The 23,808-nt window shown below is 34.2% G+C and overlaps 1 protein-coding gene across 4 annotated transcripts in view; it reads left to right on the top strand.

Moving 5' to 3' along the window:
* The window catches only part of LOC124634230 (homeobox protein abdominal-A homolog), a 50,955-nt gene extending 31,710 nt beyond the window's left edge, over nucleotides 1–19,245 (top strand). For all 4 annotated transcript variants that reach the window (XM_047169682.1, XM_047169683.1, XM_047169684.1 and 1 more), the window contains exon 3: nucleotides 15,002–19,245. In XM_047169682.1, coding sequence (XP_047025638.1) covers nucleotides 15,002–15,399 — 398 coding nt within the window. In that variant the 3' untranslated portion in view covers nucleotides 15,400–19,245. The remainder of the gene's footprint in view (nucleotides 1–15,001) is intronic.
* Nucleotides 19,246–23,808: the final 4,563 nt, after the last annotated feature.

The raw sequence follows: 23,808 nt of genomic DNA on the forward strand, positions 1-23,808 counted from the left end.
AAAAATTCCCTATTTATTTTCACGGACTTAAAATGATCCTTATGTGTTTGAAGACAGGGTCTGAAATGGCTTGTGTGTGAGTTGGAGTTTTGACTTTTGTCAGGTGTACGCCCGCCCAGTGCAGACTTTGTATAATTACGTTTGTGGGATTTGGCGTTTGGAAGCAATGTAATTATAACTTGCACTCGCATGCACCAGCAGAGTTGTTTTTTAGTCTAGAGCGAGGCATCGCTGGGGCAATTAGTGAGTCGCTGAATTATGTAAACTTTTCCCGTAAAGCGATTTAGCTGATCTTTTAATTACTTCACATTTCTTAATAGCTTTTCTAAGTTTCTTTATGTATTTAAAGTAAAATGCTCCACACTCATATATCTATTCAGTTACCAATTATAAGAAAACGCACTCTTTTTTTCATGACTGTGATTAGTATAAACTCTGAATGATCGAAAAGGTTTTGCCCTTCAAAACACCATCAAACGTCACTGTCCGCTATTGGACGTCTTGTTATAAACACGAAAATGTGCAGCTTAGTTCACTTTAGGATTTACGTAGTTCTCAAAAACGTAAGACAGGCTCAAAAATCGTGAGTCACAAAAAGTGAAAAAAATCGTGCGCACGGTCAATCCCCAGAAGCGTCCTCATTGGCCATTCCGCAAACGTTACCAGTGGCTTCTTAACATACAAACCTGTTTGCTGCTACTGAGAACATATGACAATGATCTATGGCTCAAAGATATCTTGCTGTCAAAAGTATGCGCTTGCGCTCCCCTCGCTCTTAAATAGGAAGCTTGTTAAACTGTGACTGGCTGATACAAATTGTGTACGTACAGACCACAAAAGAAAACTAACAAACTAGAAAATAACACGCAGGATTTATTTCAGAAAATATTGAGTAAAATATTTGACATCGTTTTTCATAATGCGTTGCAAAAGTCATTAAGCTGTCCATTGCAACGACTGCCTTTAAACAGTAAAGATTCTCTCGTTAAACTCCACCGAGATCTGTTTTGTTCACGGTACGTTGCATGTGGAGATTTTATCTTAATCTAGTGTACTATTTTGAGTACCTACTTTTGTAGTAGGTCAGTGATGTAACAGTTCTTATTATTTGACATCGTTTTGTCAAGGACGTGTTATTTGAAACAAGAACTTTTTTCTTTTCGCGCCAGTCATTTTTTTTAACTGAATTCAAATATCGAAATACCAAAAATAGTTTTTATTCTATTTTATACCAGGCGTGTTCACGTTTTAATCCCTTAAATGTCCCCGTATTACAAAATATTGTGTTTGTGTATCAAATATTTTTCTTTCAGTTAGTCTGTGTCAATAAATCGAGACGTAAGCAGCTGTCTCGTTGCTTACCCTTTAATCCTCGAAACTACTTTGAATTATAGTTCCCACAGTTTACTTACAATAAAAAATATTTATCAGTATTTACTATAGAAGGCACATAAATACTTGATCGTATATCTTCGATTCAAGCCTTTTCCTTTTGGTTAAGGAGATGGACATCTCCGACATACTTATTTACAAGTTTTCAAGTCATGTGAAGGATTTTAACGCACTAGGTAAAAAGAACGCGGCTGTTATTTGTAGACTCTTTATTAAATAAGTAGGATCCACTGAGTACCAAAGCATCTGTATACATTTTATTTGCCCTTAGACATGGCAACCGTACTATCTAGCTAGTGTGTATTCTACCTTGAAATGTAACATGAACGTTTGAATACAGAACAACCGATATCTCTATTTAAAATATAACATAGCGATCGGCTACTTCAAACTAGTTTTACGATAGAAATATATCTATTACAGCAGATAAAACTTTATATAATCGTTGCTAAATACGATATCTCATCCTTCAACTGTTTCAGTTCCCTGAATATAACTTCTTATTAGTGATATTGATTTTACTGCCCATCGCGTTCGTAAAATTCGTAGCCGCTCCTACGCTACGGAGCTGACTAGCGTAGCGAATAGCATTAGACATTTGACCTTTACTACGGCATAAAGCACAGAGTTTACAATATATGCTATAAATTAATCTCAATATTACATAAATAAGCAATAATGGCAAATATGAAGAAACTTGGAAAACATGCCTAATGCACTACTTAATAAGTTCTAAAATCAATAAACTCATAGCATTAATTGATTAACGATAGGAACGTCGACTTAAAGACATCAATATCTATATCTGTTTCTAAGAGACCACACCGCTTGTTACAATATTAATAACTGACTTATATACTCTTAGATACGAATAAGAGTAGCTATTAGACCTTCATAGTCGTCCCCTAACCGCACTGCATACAAACAGTTGATAGAGGTAACATTTCCTTTATGCCCCGCTACAAGTAGGTACAAAACTATAGGTGACTCGATAATGGAAACATTCAGACTAATTAAATCGAACATTATATGTCGATTGCGATACCGCTTGACCCATTTATCTCGAATAAAGTCATCCATTTCAATAATGACTGTCATAACGTTCACAATGTACGGTGGAGTTATAATAAATAGCTGTTTGTAACTATTATGTATGTAGGCAATCTGCAAAACTATACTGTTCATTATAATTATCCTTTATAATTGAGTCATTGATGATTGTTATTGCATTTTTATGTTTATTTACGTAGGTACGTGATGTTTTATTTGTATTTAATTACTTTGTTGCGTATGCTGTGGTTGTAATTTTACTTTGTAATGAGTACTAGAATTCTATGTATTAATGCAAGACAATTTTAATTGAGTATCGAGTTGACAGCGAAATATTATCAAGAATGTTTATGTTTAAGTTTAAAAGTCGAATAAGTACAAAATAAATGTTCTTAATTACTATGGAAACAAAAAATAATCTGGATATTGTAGGTCGATAACTTCAAAAAAATCTTATCTATGCTCTGTTCTTGATGCTTGAGTTAGGTCAGGAATAGTGACCTTAGATAGTTATTTCTATTTTTGTTCACAAAAAAATCTTTGTATCTCTTTTATCAAAGTTCCGCAATAATCTTCAATTTTTAACAAAAAAGGAAAAGTCACTTTGTTATCACAAACATGTTCTTTCTGACTTAAAGGATTAATACTTACAAGGTTTTTTCCGTCTACTGATGGCTTAATTAGTAACTTCAGGTATATCTGAAACATATATGGCCTTACTACAAAAACTTTAACAACTGTTTTACACTTGTCTAAAAAAAATGTGGCTCCAAAATGAACCTTATGTCAACGTCATAATTTGACATTTTTTTAGACAAGTCTTAAACTGACGTTAAACAGTTTTTGTGGTAAGACGGATATTCTTTAATTGCTATACTTACAATAATATTATTTGAAACGTAACAGCTCCCTGCTTATTTATAACTGTAAACAATAGTTTAACACATCTTCCACACTTTTTACATTTTAAGACTGGTTTAGTTATTTCAATTAACACGACACTGATATGTCATTCTTCACCAGACTTTTAATGCGTTGCTTCAACTTTTGAAAGATTTACAGAAGCTACAAAGGAACGAAATAGATTTTAATTAATGTCGTTTCATTTTCTTCTGTAAAACAGTTTCCAGAAAATTGTAAATATAGGTACAGTGAAAACAATAACAAATTGAAATTGATACTACACTTTTTTGAAAAGCCTACTACAAACTTATGAAAAACTATGTCACTTTAATATGAGACCAATTTTTCCTAACTTGAAAAGGCCCAAATATTTAACAAAAGTACCCAGTTTAACAAAAGCCATAAAAATGCGAGTTACCATGAATACGATGTTAATGTTAACACAATAAAATTATTTAGAAGGGGAACAAAATCATACTTACACCACAACAGGAGGTACCTAATTATTACATAATTATTATGCTAATTAGCTTCTAATTAACGTGGATATTATTAAAACATATTCTATTACGATATTTATACAATTTATACCAACATAGAGCAATATCTGGGAAACTAACGATCGAATATATTTATGACGGATTGAACTGAGTAATTTTGCTTGCCTAGGATTTGAAAAACAAGCGACGCTAAATCTATGAGTTATAATAAAACATTATATCAAAAGCTTTCCTATATATTTTCATGTAAAATCTATTACAATTCTAAGTAGGTAATAAATGCAGTAGGCATTAGTACTCATTTCAAATCTATGAACCGTGCAAACTAGAAGTTTGATTATGATTGCCAAAAACAGATTTGTTAGGTTGAAATGTGAACAAAAATTAAGAAGTATTTAAAATATAGGTATACGAGTTCTATTGGGCTCTCCTATCAAGGTAGTATACCATCATCCAATGTAGGAAAGAAATGGCAGACAGGTACCTACTTGGTATCGTCATGACTTATGTAATACACCTAGGTAAGTACTCGGTAAAGGCAAGCTACTCGGAAGCTTCTTATTGAATTACGCAAGAACTACGAAATAGATCTCACTGAATTCTCTAGCTACACGTACAGAAGTACGAATAATATATAAAGAACTTGTAGGTACCTACTTTTATTTCGATCGATTGCAGTACGAAAGATGTTAGAGCTTTCAACCTTTTTACAAGACGAACTTCTTTTGTTTTACAAACGTTATATCTTGTCAAATAGCTTTGCCAGTCTGAAATCAACCATTTGAGGCCTTGCGAACCTGCACGGGTATTTTTTCATACATTTTGACTTTTTTGTAATCCTATAACGCCATCTTCAAAGAGGCTTTATTTGTCATCGAAAGCTGCCAGATAATGTCTCACAACACCAATGATTAACCTTGCAAATAAACAATAACCATCCGTACAAACTCAACAAGCATCTAAATAAACCAATCCATAACCTATTGCCTTCAATTAGATAACTGGCCGCATAATCTACAAATCACTAACATTCACATTGCTTCAAGCATATTTGTCAAATACATCGTGTGGACGTCTTAAGTGGAGAGACCAGGGGCATTGACCCTGCCTTAAATCAGGTTGTCTGCGGTTGTTAGTCCGTTTGTGCGTTTGCAAGGCACAGCTGCACTTTAGTCGTACATACAATAATAGTGTGAGTGCACTGGACGTACATGGATAGCGAGGAGACGAAAAGGATTGTGTGCCTTTCGTGGTTAGAGTTGAAGGAATTAGCGGGTGTTGATCTGAATCTGGTGTTTGTGTCCGAGTTTAGTCTTGTTTGGCTTAAGCAAATTTTTACCTAAATATATAATTTGGGGAGCGCATTTCTAAAAGTTTGAAAGAGATTGGACAAAGAAACTTGTGATGCGAAACAATTTTCCAAACACTTTTTTCAATCAAAGCGTTGCTATACGACGTAAATTTTAATCCGTAAGCTAGAATACAATGCTTCTTACATTATAAAACATGCGTGCCATTTTGAACTGTATTTGTGCGCAATATAGTCGAGAATGCCTTAAAGCTGGTGCCAAAAAGTGCTTCATAGTAAGCTATGTATAAAATTACGCTCATGCCGTTGACAACCCTTGCTTATATTTTGTGATGGCGCCCAAGGGACAAGTCGATACATAAGGAACCGGTCATGTGCGAATCGGGATTACGACAGGTCCCATATGCTGTAAATATTTTTGAGATCATCGTTTACTATGTAGTGTAAAGATATCGGGAAGTTACAGCTTCCTAGGAAGAAGCTACATAGTTTTAGATTCAACATTCATATAACGAAGGTCTATTTAAAAATCGTATATTCTAAATAATCAATTTAAACGCTTTTATGACAAACGCTAGACGGATGACAATGAATGCGATGTACGGTGAATTATTATGAGGGATCGTGTCGATAAATTATTCGGTAGTGATAGATTTCACGTCGGGCATGGCGCTATTTTTGAGTCAATCACTTATAGACAAACAGACAAAGACAGTCGCAGACACTTTCCTGTGCCTTCTAGAATAACTAAACACAACCTACAGCGACATTCCTAGAAGAAATACATTATTCAACAACATACGCATAGTCGCATACAAAGTGCATTCACAACTTATTAATAAAGTGTTCTGGAGTTTATTTTTATAATTTCATAATGACGAGACACGTAATAAAATATTAATTTCATTGTGTAATGCTGTCTTATCTGTGTAAGATGGTTAGATAAATGTAATTAAGACATTTGAATTAAGCATTTAGCTTCTGTATGCATTATAATTCCTTACAGTAAACTCGTTAAATATTTAATTCTTCATGCTCTAGTGCAGTATAAACAACTGAATATTAAGAATCTGTTTCTACTGTGAGGATCCATAAGGTATATTTTAGTATGGTCAATTTCAAACCGATTCTTGTTACCTACTATCCCAAGTTCTGCAAAACACAAAAGTTTTAAAAAACACAAGAGTTCCAATTTGTAACTTAAAGTTAAAATCTTAATTTTCGCCTTCGGAAAACCATTTATATTTCTACACATGAGGTACCTACGTGTAAATACGGCCATTGGAATATGAAGTAATTTTCTGTAAAACACTATGACACAATAATCATAATGACGTAACTTCTATTTAAATTTTCAACTACATACATGACTAATACCTATTACACATACACAACGCTGACAATTTAAACTAATAAAAAAATACACAAGAAAATATTATAAAAATGAATCTGTTTTTTTTTGTATTAGAATATAGACCTATATAGTTCCTTTGCCAGCGCTTTATAGAACCAAATAAGTCAATCGAAAGCTTCACGTCACAAATCAACGCGTTAAACCCACTTAGCTGAAAACAAAAGGCGATCCATTTTCACAATCTCCTTACGCCCTACATTAGCAACTGGACACTTCTAAAGAACCTCTCACAACATTAGCCAGTAACGCTCATACTTAACAAGATCAAAGACGAGAAAGTGAAATACCTCGTCCTATTTTAACAAGTCCCTGTAAATACATTGTTGCAAATGAATACATTATCTAAGTAATACAACCTTTATAATTATGTAAATACGTGCCTACTTGCCTTACTGCTGGCTGATCGGTTGCAAAATAACAATAATATTATATTTGTATGGTAGGTTTTAACGTTTGTGCACTTTGGTATTATTTTACCTACATGCACTCTACAAGTTAGTTCAAAACGCGATCTTTGTTTTCCCGACATTTTCCGGTAATTATTGATTGAAAATCGATTTTGGCTTATCTGTTTTACGATTTGTATTTCCTATACCTACAATTGGATATCGACAGGATTATAAAATTCCTGCGGAACTAAGTAATTTAAAAATAATAATAAAAGTAGGTTCGCGCAACGGAATACCTAAAAGTAAATAAAAAGGTTAGTATCGCTTAATTTCATGAATTGGAAAACTAAATTATAAATCTATATATAGCTAACGTAAAACCAATGCTAATTTCAAAGCGTCTAAAGAAAATAGTCAAACCACAGGGTAAAAAAACATGGCCGCCTTTCCACTTGACCACAGACCACGAAGACTATGGTACTTCTAGTCGTTGTTTACACTAAACTGTCAGTTGTTCCAAGCAGGTGAATAGGTTACCTTGTTTAACCAACGTCAAAGGTGACGACGGGTTTAATTACCAATTTTAATTGATATCCTAAGGATCCAATAAGGTTTCTCATTTGAATGTAATTGCTTGAAATTAATAAAGGATATAATCTTTCATTCTTGTGTCCTTTGCAAAATGTCGTTGATATATTTTCGAAGTTCGAATGTAACGTTCAGGCTTTATGTTTACAAATACTTAACTGAAGAGGTAAGGATTTTCTTGCTGTATTTTCCTGCCTATTGATTTTGCATGAATTATATTCTTGCAAATTAATCTATTGTACTGTAATTATTCAATCAGTCTTGACATGGTAGTTTAGCGCCTAATGAAATGAACAAACGGTTTCTGTTTGATTACGAAATGATCAATTTTGTAATTAACTAGCTATCGGCATCGATTGATCTTAACCAAAGAAAAACAAACAAGGTTTTATTGAGAAATACCACACAGAAGTTATTTTTGGTTATTAAACTTCTATCTAATTGGAAATTAGTTTATCGATAATTCCTTTATGACACACAAGAGGCCAATTTTAATAGCGGCCATTTATAGAATGTCCAAAACCGTATCGAATTATTAGTTTAAAACTTAAATCGTTCCATTCCACGCATTGTGTTCCTATCAAGTAATCAGATCTCCCCTATTCACATAGCACACCTACATAATGCATGTTTTTTAGTACTTAGTTAACAGTCAGTTATTCGGGATGACTGATGACGTCAGTTAGGCGCGCCGCCCCTGGATCAAAGATCGTTTCGCTTGAACACATCACTGTGCGTGCGCGCAACTGGCGTAGGGATGTCGATGTTGCTATCGATAAAGCTTATATAAGAAAATTATAGTTATTTCCTGCGCCAAGTGAAACAGATTTCCGGTAAACAGGACAGATGGAAATTATTTAAATGTTCATTATGTATGAAACATCGTCAATAGGGTTCGCTATGTGTCTTAAACAGTTCGTATCAAAGTGTAGCCTTTTTTCTAACAATAATTGTGACAGTAAAAAACACGGTTACAGCAACTTTCAGTAAAACGTTACAACAAAGTTTTTGTACAAATATGACGCAACAATTTCCGCAATTTCAGGCTTTATCTTATTCACCAAAAACTTATGATATTTTGTCTTTGACAAAGTTTCTTGGAGTCGGAGATAGGGAAAATATGTTTGCGACATCCCCTTTAGATGTTTTCCTTACATCCACGCCATACTTAACTTGCTCAAGTACCTATACTTATTTGTCTTAAAACAGCATGTAGCCTAAACTTTTTATGTAATACATTAACTATGGAAAATTCTGTCTACGAACTCAGGTAGGCGCCGTAGCAAAGGGCACCATTTCTCATCTCGTTTAGTAGATAAAGGTGAAGTCACGATACACGAGACACGCCTCGTTTAACATAGAATTAAATTATAAATGTGAAAGTTCGTATGTTTGTTTGTACATCTATTACGCCTCAACGGCTAAGCGCACTCTGATGAAATTATAATCTGGATTATGATACAAAATAGTTTTTATTCTGAAAAAGTCTACGGATTTTCGGTACCGTGGGAAGTATTCTTGTCAAAGTTAAAACTGGCACCTACATTCATAATTTGAATCTGTTTGTAATATAAAATTCCACGATTTTATTATCTTCAAGTGGATCGCATTAGAATTCTCGTCGCGATATGAAGCGACGTTTTTTGATTGCCTAATGTGGGCAGCCCTACGGCAAAGGCAATGTCCTACGCGGTACAGAACAACATTGTGATGATTTAACTGATGCTCACAATGAGCTAAAATAGTCCTTTCAGTCAATTCCAAGTATGATGTAGACACTCAATACTAATATAGCTTTAGGTTCTTTTTTATATTTATTTTTCCACTCAAGTTAAATATGCATTTTCGTATAATCAAAACCTACTACAAAATTATTAAAATACTGTCTAAAAGACTTGAATTTGCATTTCTAATATGCAGCTGCCGATATAAACTACAAGTCCTGTATTTAATTTGTATATCCACAGAAAACACGGTACAAAAACATTACTATTCAAATCAAAGTCAATAAACTACTCACTCACTTAATTAAGCAAAAATAGTGTCAATAGGCGCCTGTTAACACAAATTAAATGCACCTATTCTAATTTAAAACATAGCACGTTAAATTAATTGCCTGTAAACTAACGGAACTCAATGACCTCTCTAAACAATGGATCTCCATAATATAATTATACCGAAACAAAACTAGTTTTTATGCGTTTCAGAGATTTTGTCTCTGTGCGTGTCTTTATACAATTTCATAGTTCAAAAATACTCGTAAGAAAACCATCGATAAGTTGGTTAGTTGGATACGGTATCGATAAAAAAGACGCAACAAAATCGATTGTCACGCGTTGTTATGTGAAATAATTTTATCACGCGATTATGAAAATGTTATTTTAATTTGGTCGTTAAACTTTAGTTAATCATTTTAATGATGTGTTTACTGTAATTGTAGAGTATGTTGTTAAAAGTGTCATTATGATAACAGATTGTTCCTACCTACTTATTTGTCATGATGAAATATTGCCTACTGAAAGACTTCCTTAACTACAATTAGATCAAAGGAAGATTTCTCATTGTATTCAAAACAGTATTCCGCTTCTAAAACTAAGCGCTTTAAGCGCAGGAAACTGCACATCACAACACTACAAAACGTCAAACATCGATCCGTAACAATAGGAGAGAGTCTACATTTGAATTTCGAACACGAACTATTTTAAGATGGCGTCCCGAACGCACATGAGAGTTTACGACGATTCGCGAATTACGAGCCAATAAAGTGCGGTGTCGGCGACACGCCGCTACAGCCCTTAAAGCTTTTAATGTCCATTTAATTGATATAAGCTATACTTAATAATGCTATCGATTTCTTTTACAGCCCGCTTTATTGCAAGCTTTTAATTATATGATCCAGTTTTATCTCCAAATTATTTACACATACTTGCATCACTCAAACACGCTATAAACATAATTTCGTAGCGCATTAACGCATCAAGCACCTCAGTAACATAACACGTCTCTCAGGCAATAATTTCTGTGCTGCGTTAACTGCATGACTTCCACAAATCTGAGACACTGACCAAGGCTTACTCGTTCCATAAATAACCCTCTTACTGGACAAAAATTCTGTTATAATTCACAATCAGAACTTTAATATCCCGATCCGACGGGTAAGCATTAATCAAATACATGGAACGGGTTCGTACAAAGGCGGGCAAGTTAAATAAAATAATAAATAAGCTGCATTCCGTGAGATTTATTTCGAAGAAAAAAGGCAGGGTAAGAGCCGGGTCATGTCGCAGTATGTTTATTGTCCGCGCCGGTGTTGGCCCACAATGTACGACTCTAATTAATGCTATACCTCGCTCTTAGAGATATATCGTGTCCATGCCAGTTTTTTTAACTCACGGCCTTCTTTTTCTTATCTCGAGATTAGGTACCAACAATTTATGACCAGGACTCACAAACAAAACATAATAACTCCGTAATAAATATCCTTTTAATCCAAATAGTTATCAGATCTGAAGCCAATTACAGAAAAACAATGCAAATGAGCTTGACGTACTGTTAGGTATATCCTGTGTAGGATTCTGTGAGATTTTTATCTCAGATCTATGGGAACATTAAGCGGTTCCCATTAAAAAAGATGCGCTCTTACAGGTACAATACGGCGATATAGTCAAACCTCTTCGCGACAACAATACTGTGGAGAATAATGGAAGCCAGCTGACGGGAGGTGCCTTAACGTCCGTTGTCATGGCGACCGTGCGAAGGGTGAACCTGCCTAACATATCACCGACCCCAACAAAAAACGGGCTCGCTCACCCTCCTGATATCTGATTTTGGACTCTACCCCATAAAGCAGAAGGTCCTTTGACGCGTCATCGGACATCACTTACGACCTTTCACTGTAATAGCATTATTGGGATACGTGTATTGTGTTTTGGGTTCCATCTTTGCTTTTTAACCCTACAATGCATACTGTTCCATATCTGGTACAGAAAAATAAACAAATTTCCTGATTGTTTAAAGATACATAGCGTCATTTATTGGCCGAAGGAATATTTTTTAAGCCCTTAGCAACGGTTTACTAACGACAAATGTATGCACTTGATGGCGTAAGGTATCGATAGGTATTGATTCGTACAGAAGTTGAACGATTGATATGAATTCGTGGTTTACGTAAATTGAAAAATCTAAATAAAATAGTTCTAACAATATTTCTAAGTGAAAAAAAATAAGTTTACATTGGAAATAGTGTATACTAAACGAAGGTAAGATAATTTTATTAATTATTACTGTTTTGTGTACTAATCTACCTACTTATTTAAACGTTCCAGATATGGTACACCATGCATTAGTTCACTTCTTATATGTTATTTTGGTTGGATTTTATTACAGATAATGACGAAGAAGGTACTATCTAATGAGTTGATTGAGCAGTATTTAGATATACCCTCCTAGTCTAGACTTTTCGAGTGCGGAAAGTGATGATGACATTTCGAAAATCAGATAAAACTTAGACCAAATGACTGCAGATAGTGACTTTGAAAATTATGTCGAGCCTACCAGGTATGCTCCATTATCTTCTATTTACTATACAGTCCCTTCGCCAGAAAGAACTCCTCCACCGAAACAAATCCTCAAGCCAGCATATCAGAGCCAAGTACGTCATCATGCCAAGTAGAAGTTCATTCATGCCAGTTACCAGAAATCGGATGTCAAATAATAATACCGTTGATAAAAGAAAGAAAAGAAGGAGGAAGAAGAGAGGAGAAGGTATCCAGTCACTGGAAACGGTCAACAAAGGTCGACTAAGCAAAGATTTGAAAATCCCATCCCTGAAAGACTTGAAGAGTACTAAAACAGAACGAAAGCATTCAGAAGAATGGGTAGCTGAAGTAGATGGCATGGAAGTCGGCATAGTGATGTTTTATGATAATAAGCCTGTTGTTTGGTCCTCGTCCTTGTTAGGTCAACAGCCCATTGAAAGGGTTAGCCGATATTGCAAAAAAAAAATCAAAAAATTTATTAAAGTGGATTGTCCTAAAATAGTACAAATCTATAATCAGCATGTGGAGGGAGCAGATTTATTGGACTCCTTACTTGGGAAGTACCTACAAATAAATATGCGCACTAAAAATGGTATCTGCGTTTGTTTGACCATTTTCTAGATATTGCCACCATATACTATATCTGGCTACTGCACAAGAGGGTGGGAGAACAAAAGAATAAACCAACTCGCAGCAACATCGCGGAAATCGCTAAGTCTTTGTATGTGGTGTGGTCCATCATTACAAGACAAAAAGAGGAAGACCGTCTTTTGCCATAGAAGACATGATTGAGAAGAAGAAAAGAAATACAGCAATCCTCCCCCCTCGAGGTGTCAGATTGGACAAACTTGATCATCTTCCTGTATGGACCGAGAAGAGAACGCTGTAAATATCCACATTGCAAGGGAAAAATGTATATACTATGCGAAAAGTGTCGTGTTTAGTTGTGTTTGAACAAAGAAAACAATTGTTTTTATAAATTTGATCAATAAATAGAGCTATTATTATTATGATCCTAAATATACGATTATTTTCATTGTTCCTAATTAAGAGCCAAATATTAATGTTAATGCATACTGTACCACATATGGAACGGAACGTAAAAAATAAATATCTTCAAAATTAATCAAGTTTAATTTTTATGATTATTTTTTATTATCTCTAGACACTATATAAAACCACATATATTAAATTGACAACATTTAAAAAAATCATGCATTGTAGGGTTAAAATTAGAATGTGTATCGCGTTCTCGCTCTGTCACAGGCGCGTTATCTGCCCTTGCCTGCTTAACCACACTAGTATAATTATTCCATTGTCTGTTTATGACATTTTAAACAGTTTTTAAGTTTTTGTTGAAATAAGCACGAACCATAAATGTTATTGCGGCAGTAAAAATGCAGTTTCGGTAATTTATAGCTTATGTAAACGTGGTATCAGGGTTTCGAGCCAGTTCCTTGATTTATTCAGTTGCTGCATATTTCTTACTTTGTAATAAGTAAAGCGAAAAAGTGGCACTGTATTTTATATTTTATCAGAGAATGTAAATTAACATTGTCATATAAAATATTGGGTTACTTCGTGCCCTCGTAAGGTATGCCATATTAAAAAGCCGATTACTTTCTTTAAATGTACTACGAATCAATTTAAAATTAACATTTTATTTAATCGAATCGTTTGTTTTCGATTAAGAAAATACTTAAATTAACTTCATTAGAATTAAAGAACGACAAAAATCTTAAACGTATGCATAATTAATAAGTAGGTTTTGAATAATGTTTTATCGAAATTTCAATGTGGAACGGTAAAACAAAAATAAAATATTGTTCTTTAACACTAAGTATCACCATAATAATCATAAGTACGAGTACGATAATAATTACAAATGGTAATTTTAGAATAATTTATTTTGCTTAATTAAGTTACAATTTAAATCCACTTGCTTTAATTCAACAGACAACTATTTAAAGTGTTTATACACCAATTAAAATAACCCATTAGCAGTATCGTGACTATATTCTTTTAAAGCGATCAGGTACCTAAGGCCGGCCTACACGGTCGTGCATTCCGAGACACTGTTGGTCCGCTATCAATTTTATACACGGTGGGAAGGCTATTTATCTTACCTTATTTATTGGCTGACTCGAAAACCAGTCTTGGAACCCGATCGCTTTGTGGAACTTGGTATTTACCCATCTATGTATACTCGACTTTAAGACATGTATGTCGAATGAGAATTCGCCGGTCGTGAATTCTTAGGTATTATAATTAAAGTTAAATGAACCGTTGAAATCTCAAAAGTGTTACGTACGAGGTTTTTACGACGCTAAAGGGTGAACTTTCACGATTTCTTAGAAAACGTCTTCGACAGTATCAAAATAAAGGGACACCTTTCAAAGAATTAGAAAGTTGCGCAACCCTTCTTTACGGATCCCTGAGTTTTTGTAGCGATTTCTTTTTAGAAAGGCCACTATTGTTCGTGGGCCGTTTGCTTCTAACCCTTTCCGTTACTTTTTTGCTTCTTGGCGAGATTTTTTACTTATTTTTATTGTAAGCTCGCGGGACCAACGCAGAACTCGTATCCATCGATACCCGTGAGGGCTGCTCTGTGATTAATTTCCATCGAGGTTGGTCTCAGTAGCGGATAACTCTAAAATTAACTTTAGTACGCTATAAAATATTAATGAGCCATTAAAATCTAAAATGGTATAAAAGTGAAATTTAATGGTTTCTCTCGAAGCCTTTTGCGAATCGAAGCTGTTGGAACGTGATATATGATGCTATTAAAACGATTTTTTAAACTCCAATTTAACCGTTACATGTAATTTATTTCAGATTAAAGTTGTTTTTATGCTGTAAACAGTATTTATTAGTTAATAAAACCGAATGTATAATAATGGTTATCTCATTGTTTCCAGGACCAAACGGATGTCCACGAAGGCGGGGCCGACAGACCTACACGAGGTTCCAAACCCTAGAACTAGAAAAGGAATTCCACTTCAACCACTATCTGACACGCCGACGCAGGATAGAGATCGCACACGCGCTCTGCCTCACAGAGCGGCAGATCAAAATATGGTTCCAGAATCGACGCATGAAATTAAAGAAGGAGCTGCGAGCCGTGAAGGAGATCAACGAGCAGGCTCGCAGGGACCGCGAGGAGCAGGAGAGAATGAAGCAGCAGCAGCAGGAGAAGCAGGCCAAGCTGGAGAGCCAGCACCACGGCCACCACGTCACCCACCACCACGACCCGATGAAGATGCCCATCGACAAGGGCTCCAACGACCTACTCAAAGTGAACAAGGTCCCTACGTAAGGTGTCCGCGACGCCGTATAGGAAATCTTGACTGATTCTGTATCATATAGTGTGAGAGGAAGTGTTACGTCCATACGGACCTGCGGGCGTTAGTCGATTCGTATCCACTAGTTTTATGTTTTCGCGTCGGAGTCGCCCTCGTTGTGGAGAGCGGCCCCCGGTTTATGTAATAATGTTCCTTTAGTGCGAAGGACTTGCCTCGGTGTCGTTCGCTGGGTGACAGGCTGGTGATGTGCTTTAAGCATTTATTTTGTTGCCATAACCACACCTTGTATTGCAATAATATTTTACTAAAATATACAAAAACGTGTTAGAATCGCTCTAAGGTTTAATAGGAGCCCGAGTGAACTTCGGTATTGTTAGTTAAGATTTTAAATCTGTGAATCTCATAGTATTTATTGCTACCACTTACTCTTAATCCATTATGTTATATTTTTTATTAATAGATATTATATTATGTACATTTTGATGTATATTTTATTATTTGTCCGCTGTTAGCGGACTGGTTATGTTTTTGGTCACATTTTTTTATGATTGTAAAATTTGTTGTATTTTATCAGTTGATTTGGAAAGAGTTATTTCTTTGCTTTCTTTTTGACCAGATTGTGATTCACTTCGGTAGTTAAGTCCACAAATTGTTGTTTTGGTTTAATCCATTGATTTCGATAGTATAATATTGTCGACAAATATTAAAATACCTGCATAGCTAATTCCATAAGAACTTTAAATGTATATTTATAACAAAATACGTATGGAAGTACAATTGCAAATAGGTCTTTGTCGTGACGAGCGTTGTTTTATATTTTTCGTCTTCAATAATTATGGATATTTAAATGTAGACGGTATTTTTTGATAATTCTAATTGAAAATACCATGTCCATGAACTAAATAGCAAACGAACAAAACGAACAAGATTATGGAAGGGTACTGCGTACGGCGCGTTGTCCATACATCCCGAGTCATCTGATGTTCAAAATTATATACGTAACGATGATACATATAATAAATTACAATAATGTGACTAAATATAAATTTTACACGTAATATTAAAAGTTGAGTAGTTTAAGTGTATTATACATAGGTAAATAGGTTCGACTTTGTATGAAGTATTGCTAAGACTAGGTACCTACAAATAAACCAATGTACGGAATGAACAGTGGTCGCACTTTATCAAGCGGAAAGTCGATGACATTATGTTCCTTTTCTGAAACGAGAACTAAAAGACACCGGTTTTCGAGTGCGAAAACGGTGGCAAAATTATGTTTCCTGCAATTTAACGAAGCTATATGCATATTTGAATTTTCCAGCTCAGTAAATTCATACATAAAATGCCTACAAACGGTATAACAAAATTGAGCTCGGGTGAAATATAAAACTGTACGCTTTTTTCGCGAAAATGCGATCTTATAAAACATAGCTGGTTTGAAATTATTCCACACGTCATTTATTCGCTTTCAATTCCACGTTGTGCCAAAATACATAATTAAAATAATTTATTGACACGTACATTGAAATATTTGTTCTGCGTCCAAAAACCAGTTTTCAAATTCTTCGTTCTTTCAACTCTATACGTAATAACTGAGCAAAAAAATTAGAATTTTAAAAACTTAGTCTTGATAGTCACCATTATACGTAAATTAATGTCAGGGTAGAATTAAAAAGATAAATTAATAGGTAACTGTATTAAAATTGGAGTCATCGCTTATTTTCTGTAAAAATCACTCTTTCAATATCTGTCCACTGTGTTATTTGGAAAAAATATGTATGTCTGTAGGCTCTGTTTAAAGGCAGCATGAAATTTTTATGTCGTGATATCATTAGGAAAAGTTTAAGTCGTCGGTAGATATAAAATCATGAAAACTTCATACAATCGTTTCAAGTTCCATAATTTTTATAAATTTGAATTACGGGTCACAATTTTAAAACTACTAGACATAAACGAGTTTACTTAATTCGTTTGTAAACCAGTTAAAACATTACAGTTAAAGTGATAAAAAATGCAATCTACTTTTGTTTGCTTACATTCTAAAAACGTGTTAGTTTTAAAATAACTGGTAATAAATCAGAAATTATGCTGTCGTAATGTTAAACAAAATAATGTTCTATAAATATTATGATTCAAAAGCCATCAGAATTCTAATAATGATAATTTCTCAATTCGACATCATCTCGACGACTTCTATACATTGATTGACGGTAATTGCTAAAAATGGTTGGATGTCTTGCACGTAAAGCAATGAACACGTAGTTAGATTATGAGATTTTATATTGAGTTCCATTAAATTTTCCCTAGTACGAGTGCAATAACTTCACCCCCATTATTTCATTAAATCCGTAGTCCCCTAAGATTACGTACAATTAAGGTTGTCGTTAGTAATATAACTTTATCCCATCTTATTTTTAAATATATATAAAAAAATCGAGAATGAAAAATAGAACAAAATGTACTTAAGTAACTTCGAGTTAAGTAGGCTTTATAAATTATAAAACGCATAGTTATTAAAAATATCGTAGACACTTGTAATAAAAGTTAAGCGTAAATCCGATGGTTAGTAATTGAATTAAAAAAACGCTTAAAATTATTTAGTATCGTTCGTAGATGGTCATTTGGAAGGTGAATGGAAAAAGCTTCTTTGAAAGGGACGTACACACTGCAAACTGAACCGAAGCTAAACTCATAATTACACGAAGTGTGTATACGACTTAAATTGTTATTTCTGCGTTTGCGAACTTAGATAGTTGTTTTATCGAGTTTTGATTATTGTTTGGGACTGTGCAAATAGGCGACAGATTTTGAAGTGTCAAGCATCTTCCTCTTAACTATCGGTTAAGTTTCGTGTATAACAATAGGTAAAACTTGTAACATAGTAACGATATTCGTGTGTAGTTATGTACGTCCGATGATTTATGTCAGGTACACATTATTGTTTCTGCCTCGTAAAGAACTGTAATTCACAGTGAAACAATGAGCAATTTGCTAAATAGATTATATATGTCCTCCATCCATAATGCTGTCTTGCCATATTACTAGTGTTTTGTAGACTATAGGTATTAATATACCTAACCGAAAACTATATATCAATATTAATATTAATTAAAATAACTTTTCACATTAAGTTATTTTGTCCTTTCCCAGTTGTATTCCAAATTTGTCACATTAAATTACTTCGTTTTGTCGTTTATCTGTTTTGTTAGTTATAAAATTTTTCGTTGCGTTGTCCAAGTTATAGTATTTCCATTTTAGTATGTTCTTTTAACTTTATGAATAACAAGACTTCCGTTTATTAGTTATTATCCTAAAGAAGCGATCAATTTTTATCTTTAATATAAATGTAGTTATGTATCTATGTACCTATATCTATATTTTTGAATATAGTTATTAAAATCGTCTTAAAAGTTAAGTAAATGTAAATAGTCGTGAAAATTTTATGTGGCGCATTATTTTTTGTTTATATTTTTTTGTTTTACGTTATGTATTTATGTATTGAGATGTGTCCTATGTATGTGCAATTTGACCATGTTAAAGTGCAGCGATTACCTAATAAGCAATATAGTATGTGAGTTCAAGATATTTTGGTCTTTTCGACATGGTTGTGAGTCGTACGCGACTGTTACGAAAAGGTCTGACTAAATTGGATATTGTGAAAATCGTTTAATGTCTGATGTAACTTGAACTTTCAGTACGCTGGTAATCTTAATTAACGTGGTCAAGTGTGAACTAATGGTACGATTCAACGTGACTGTGTCGTGTTATATAAGCAAATAGTTGGGTGGTTGTATATGAAGCCCGCATTCAATATTGTAATATTAATTTCAAAAATTCAAGAGAATAAAGAGTTAATAAAAGTATGGTTTTTTGATTTTTGTTGTTTAGACCCTAGCTACGAATGCTTTTGATACTGAATTATGAAATTAAATTACAAACATGAATACGTAAAAACATTTTAAAGTAGATAATTATGTAATTCTATGACCGATATTTATAAATAATATAAATACATATGACAAAATGCAATACATTATTTTTATTTCAAGTGTTACCTACCCTATAAAATACAGAACAAAAGAATAAAGGCTCTCTATTCCATATCATTTCCTCTTACAAATTATACATTACTGAACTGAATATATATATTTCTAGAACAGTATTTACCAAGATCAATAATCTAGGATCTAATATACATAGGTCATAGTCATAATACACAGCCTTTACAAACATTTAAGGAATAAATGATAAGTATATAAATCTTGCTTACATATCTTGAGATCCGTGACAGACAATTTACTGAATACATAAGCGGCATAGTATATACTATGTAATAGATATGTATAATATAATAGGCCTTGATTAGCATATACCTGACTTTAGATTAACCTCGATAAGTCTGTCTATACCTACGCTACCTAACTGAATTATTGATACGAATTTGAATTCAGCTGCGTTTATAAATCAAATCAACCAATTATAGTTAGCGGATACATAAAATGAAATAGTGAAAATTTATCACAAGCTAGATAATTGTGTCTAGACTTTGAAACTATGAGGCACCTTTAATAAGAAATCAAGGAACAAGAATTAGTAGTTTACAGCAAATAAAACATATTTTAGAGAGATAAATAAAAGATAAAGAAAGATTGACTGGGATTTTATTTTATATTCAGACTAATTGTCACTGAAATACTCATATGAGCCATATTTATTATTAATATGAGCCATATCCGTGTAATTGCTTATTTATTATTTTTTGAATAATAGTCATAGCTACTTCATTAGAATTTCGACTTATACTGGATCTCTATTCGGAAAGTACAGCCTTGGATGAAGAAATAATAATGGCGTCCACGGCCGATTTCGCCCCCCACCGGCTGTTCTCATTTAAGGAGATCAGCCAGCTGCGCAGGACATATTATAGTGCACGAGCATTTGCGCTGACACAGGTGCACTCCCTATTCCTTCACTCTCATAACCCGATTGGACGCCAACCCGACACCACCGGAAAGAGATCAGGCGCAGGACCGACATTAACGTGCTCTCCGATGCATGGGTGAATCAATCACCAACTTCCAGAACTATGGGCTGCTTTGTGAAAGTTTAAGAAAACCCACAAAGCGATTTCGGCCCGGATCCGGGAATCGAACCCGAGACCTCGAGCACTAGAACAACGAGGCAGTCGAGGCAGATGAAGAAATATGATTGACCCAACCATGATATAAGTTGAAACTTGAACGATTATTTCCAAAGTTAGCTTGCATCTTCCTTGAGTCAGTATCATCAAAATAGTGATCATTTTCTGGCCCTCATCCCAATTTCCATACTACTGGCACAGTGACTTCTAACTATCCGACATTCTTTCACAAGTAAATATACAAAACAATAATAAGAAGTATGTAATTTTGGAAAACTCACCTTTAGGCGCACTAGGCTTGCAAAACATCCGTGCATACTAAAATAGTCTCTAAAATTGTAAGTGTCTCTATGTCCGTCTGTTACGCGAGATAATGGGAGAAACAATAGAGAACAAAATATCGTACATAAGAACATAGACCTAAGATTTTGATCATGAACAGCTAAAATTAAAGAGAACTTATTTTCTTTGTACATAGTTTTCTTTGCGTACAGCAACTCACCAAGTTCTGCAGATGCATCATGAAAATTCGTGCCCGTAGCATGAAACAATAACGTAAGTAAAGTTTGCATCGTATTTATTATTTTGTGATTATCAGGCACTTCAGGCATTATGTTCACAAAATAAATCATTAAAATATTAGAAAGTGAAGAACATAACATAACATTTAACCACTTATGTTTAAAACCTCATTTTGACGATACCTCGGTCGTCTTATCAGGAGTCACACCACTTAAAACAATATTAATTTCCCACCGTAACTAACAAGCCCTGTGTCGGCTACAACATTCTCTGTCTCATATATCAATAAGGAAGACAAAAAAACATTACCCCTAATAGTTAAATGCCCCTAAATACCAATAACGTTTGTCGGATCCCCGCCAAAAACAAACCATGAGTTATGTCCATAATGTATTCTGCCATTCCGCCATTTTCCATTCTCCACAGACACTGGGGCTGTCAAATAAATTTCAGACCTACGGCATTCACAATAGGTGGGACCGATCGACGCTGGACCGAAAATCGCTTAGCAAGCCACTCTTATTTTAATACAAAAAGTACTGGCAAACGCGCCGAATTGCAACCCATTTTAGGCTCAACATACTAAACAATTTTTTACAGCGACCTTTCATCTGATACTTCGCCTTTATAGTTTTTGTTGATAGTTTTTTTCAAGTGCTATCTGCGACATTACCTTTATGGCGCCTTATATCTGTTATAAGCTATCGTAGCAAATTCTAATGTCCATTAATGCTCACTAAAATAGCAAGGAACTTGGTACTAAAACTAATTCAGTGGCTATACGATTAACTTTTATGGGAAATTGTACTCCTTATGCGGAATATATAGAATCGATAGAAATAGAAAATTGTCAAGCAGTTACATTGTTATACATTGTAGCTATTAAGACCGTTTGAAGGCAGCTAAAGTATAACAAGGGGAACTGGTATTATTATACGTTTATTAATGAAAATCGCTTGTTAAGCCTGTATTTATGAATACGTAAGGCAAATACTGATTGATAATTTAGTACTTCATTTGAATACTGTTTCACGCTCTCAGACCACACGCAGAAGACAAGTTTAAAAAAACATTGGAATTCAATTAAGAAGACATTCTTTGGTAGACATGTACGCTACCTCGAATGCCAAGCCTTTGCCAAAAAACTACATTACCAAATAACTGGTAAGCGTGTTATTTGACGTTTCAGTTTTAACTTTATATAGACGGGAAATGAATACCTCTGTATTAAATTCGGTTATATATGAAAATGGGTGAAATCCTATCCACTGGTCGGCGATTAAACGAGGATGCGTTGCTCTGATGGCATAGACTGGGCCAATTTCATGGTCTAACGCTTCCACCCTGCATCAGGATTGCTCACTACGTATCACGAATTTCACCTTTCAATTCCTATTGCTATTGATATAAATTCTATGACATCATACAATAAATGTCATTCTCTACTTCCAAAAATAGCAAACCAACAAAACATGATTTTCTACACGACATTTATTGCAATCGGATATAGCTTCATTAACTATAACAAATGTCTTCGCCAATCCATTACATATTAATAATTTCGTAGACTTCAAACGTTTGTGATGGCAAATTAAAATTTATGACACCTCATAAAATTCTATGATGGTTTTTGATTGCAAAATGTTCCTTTCAACTCGATACGTAATACAAGCCCATCTGAATTGAACATGGCGACTGCGATCCGCTTGCAAACTATTCCGGATGCGATAGAAAACTCCATCCTTTTATTTTATTCCCTTTTCTGTTTTTATTTTATTGAGAAAATTGTTTCGTTTCACTATACGAATAAAGTTTTTTGGTTAGACCGTATTTAGAATACTGACTTTAGCTTAGATTTAAGTCGGTAACTCTATAAGTAGAGCGCATTTTTTTTAGTTCAAATTTAAGTTAATTACAAAAAGCTGATACGGTACACCAAACTGATGAGATTAGGTATTGTTTTTAAGAAATCTTCTTGCATAAATAAAGATACAAGGATATTGACAAAGAAAAAAATGGGTATGTATATTCTTTATAAAATTACATATTTGAGCACGTTAAAAAGTGTACAACAAAAACTAACGGTGCGGTGCAGTGTCACAGTGCGTCTTTAGATTGTATCGAAGGGAGACCATTGCAGTTTAGTATGTGTCAGTTAGAAAACCTGACCCTGGTTTTCTGCTGGATCCTTGCATTGACTTACATAATTATGTCGAGTGGACCAAACAGTGAATAACATTGTTATAGTGCTAAGTGCTGTGGTGCTGTGTGCAATTGAAACAAGGTAAGTAGATAGCAGCTTAATATATGTATGATTAACCATATTGAATCACAACTAGGCAAACAGGGGATAGGAAATAGGAAGCAAACAAAGGATGGTTCAGCTAAAGTCATTATTATACAGAACGCTGAAAACGAAGAAATAGATGTTGTCTGTAGTAGTCCTGGTCTAAAATAACAGTACGGAGAATTATGCGCAATAAGACACGAACGCAACACATTTCCTTTCCTTCCTTCCTTATATTATGTTGCACAAATTCCCGACATTATCTTTAACGTACCTTATTAGATAATCCACATTCCGCTCGGAACGTCGGCCATTATTTTTATTTCCCGTTAATAATGTTAACCCCGAGCAATTTTGTTAATGAGAAAATTTTCTCCTTTCTTCTGTCTTAATCTCTTTGTATCTACTTAGCTTTATTATTAGAAGTGAGACAATAATTTCATAAATGTCGCCTGAAATTGTTATTGAACTACA

Source organism: Helicoverpa zea, chromosome 11 (genome assembly GCF_022581195.2).
Source record: "Helicoverpa zea isolate HzStark_Cry1AcR chromosome 11, ilHelZeax1.1, whole genome shotgun sequence".
In the NCBI taxonomy this organism is placed as follows: Eukaryota; Metazoa; Arthropoda; class Insecta; order Lepidoptera; family Noctuidae; genus Helicoverpa; species Helicoverpa zea.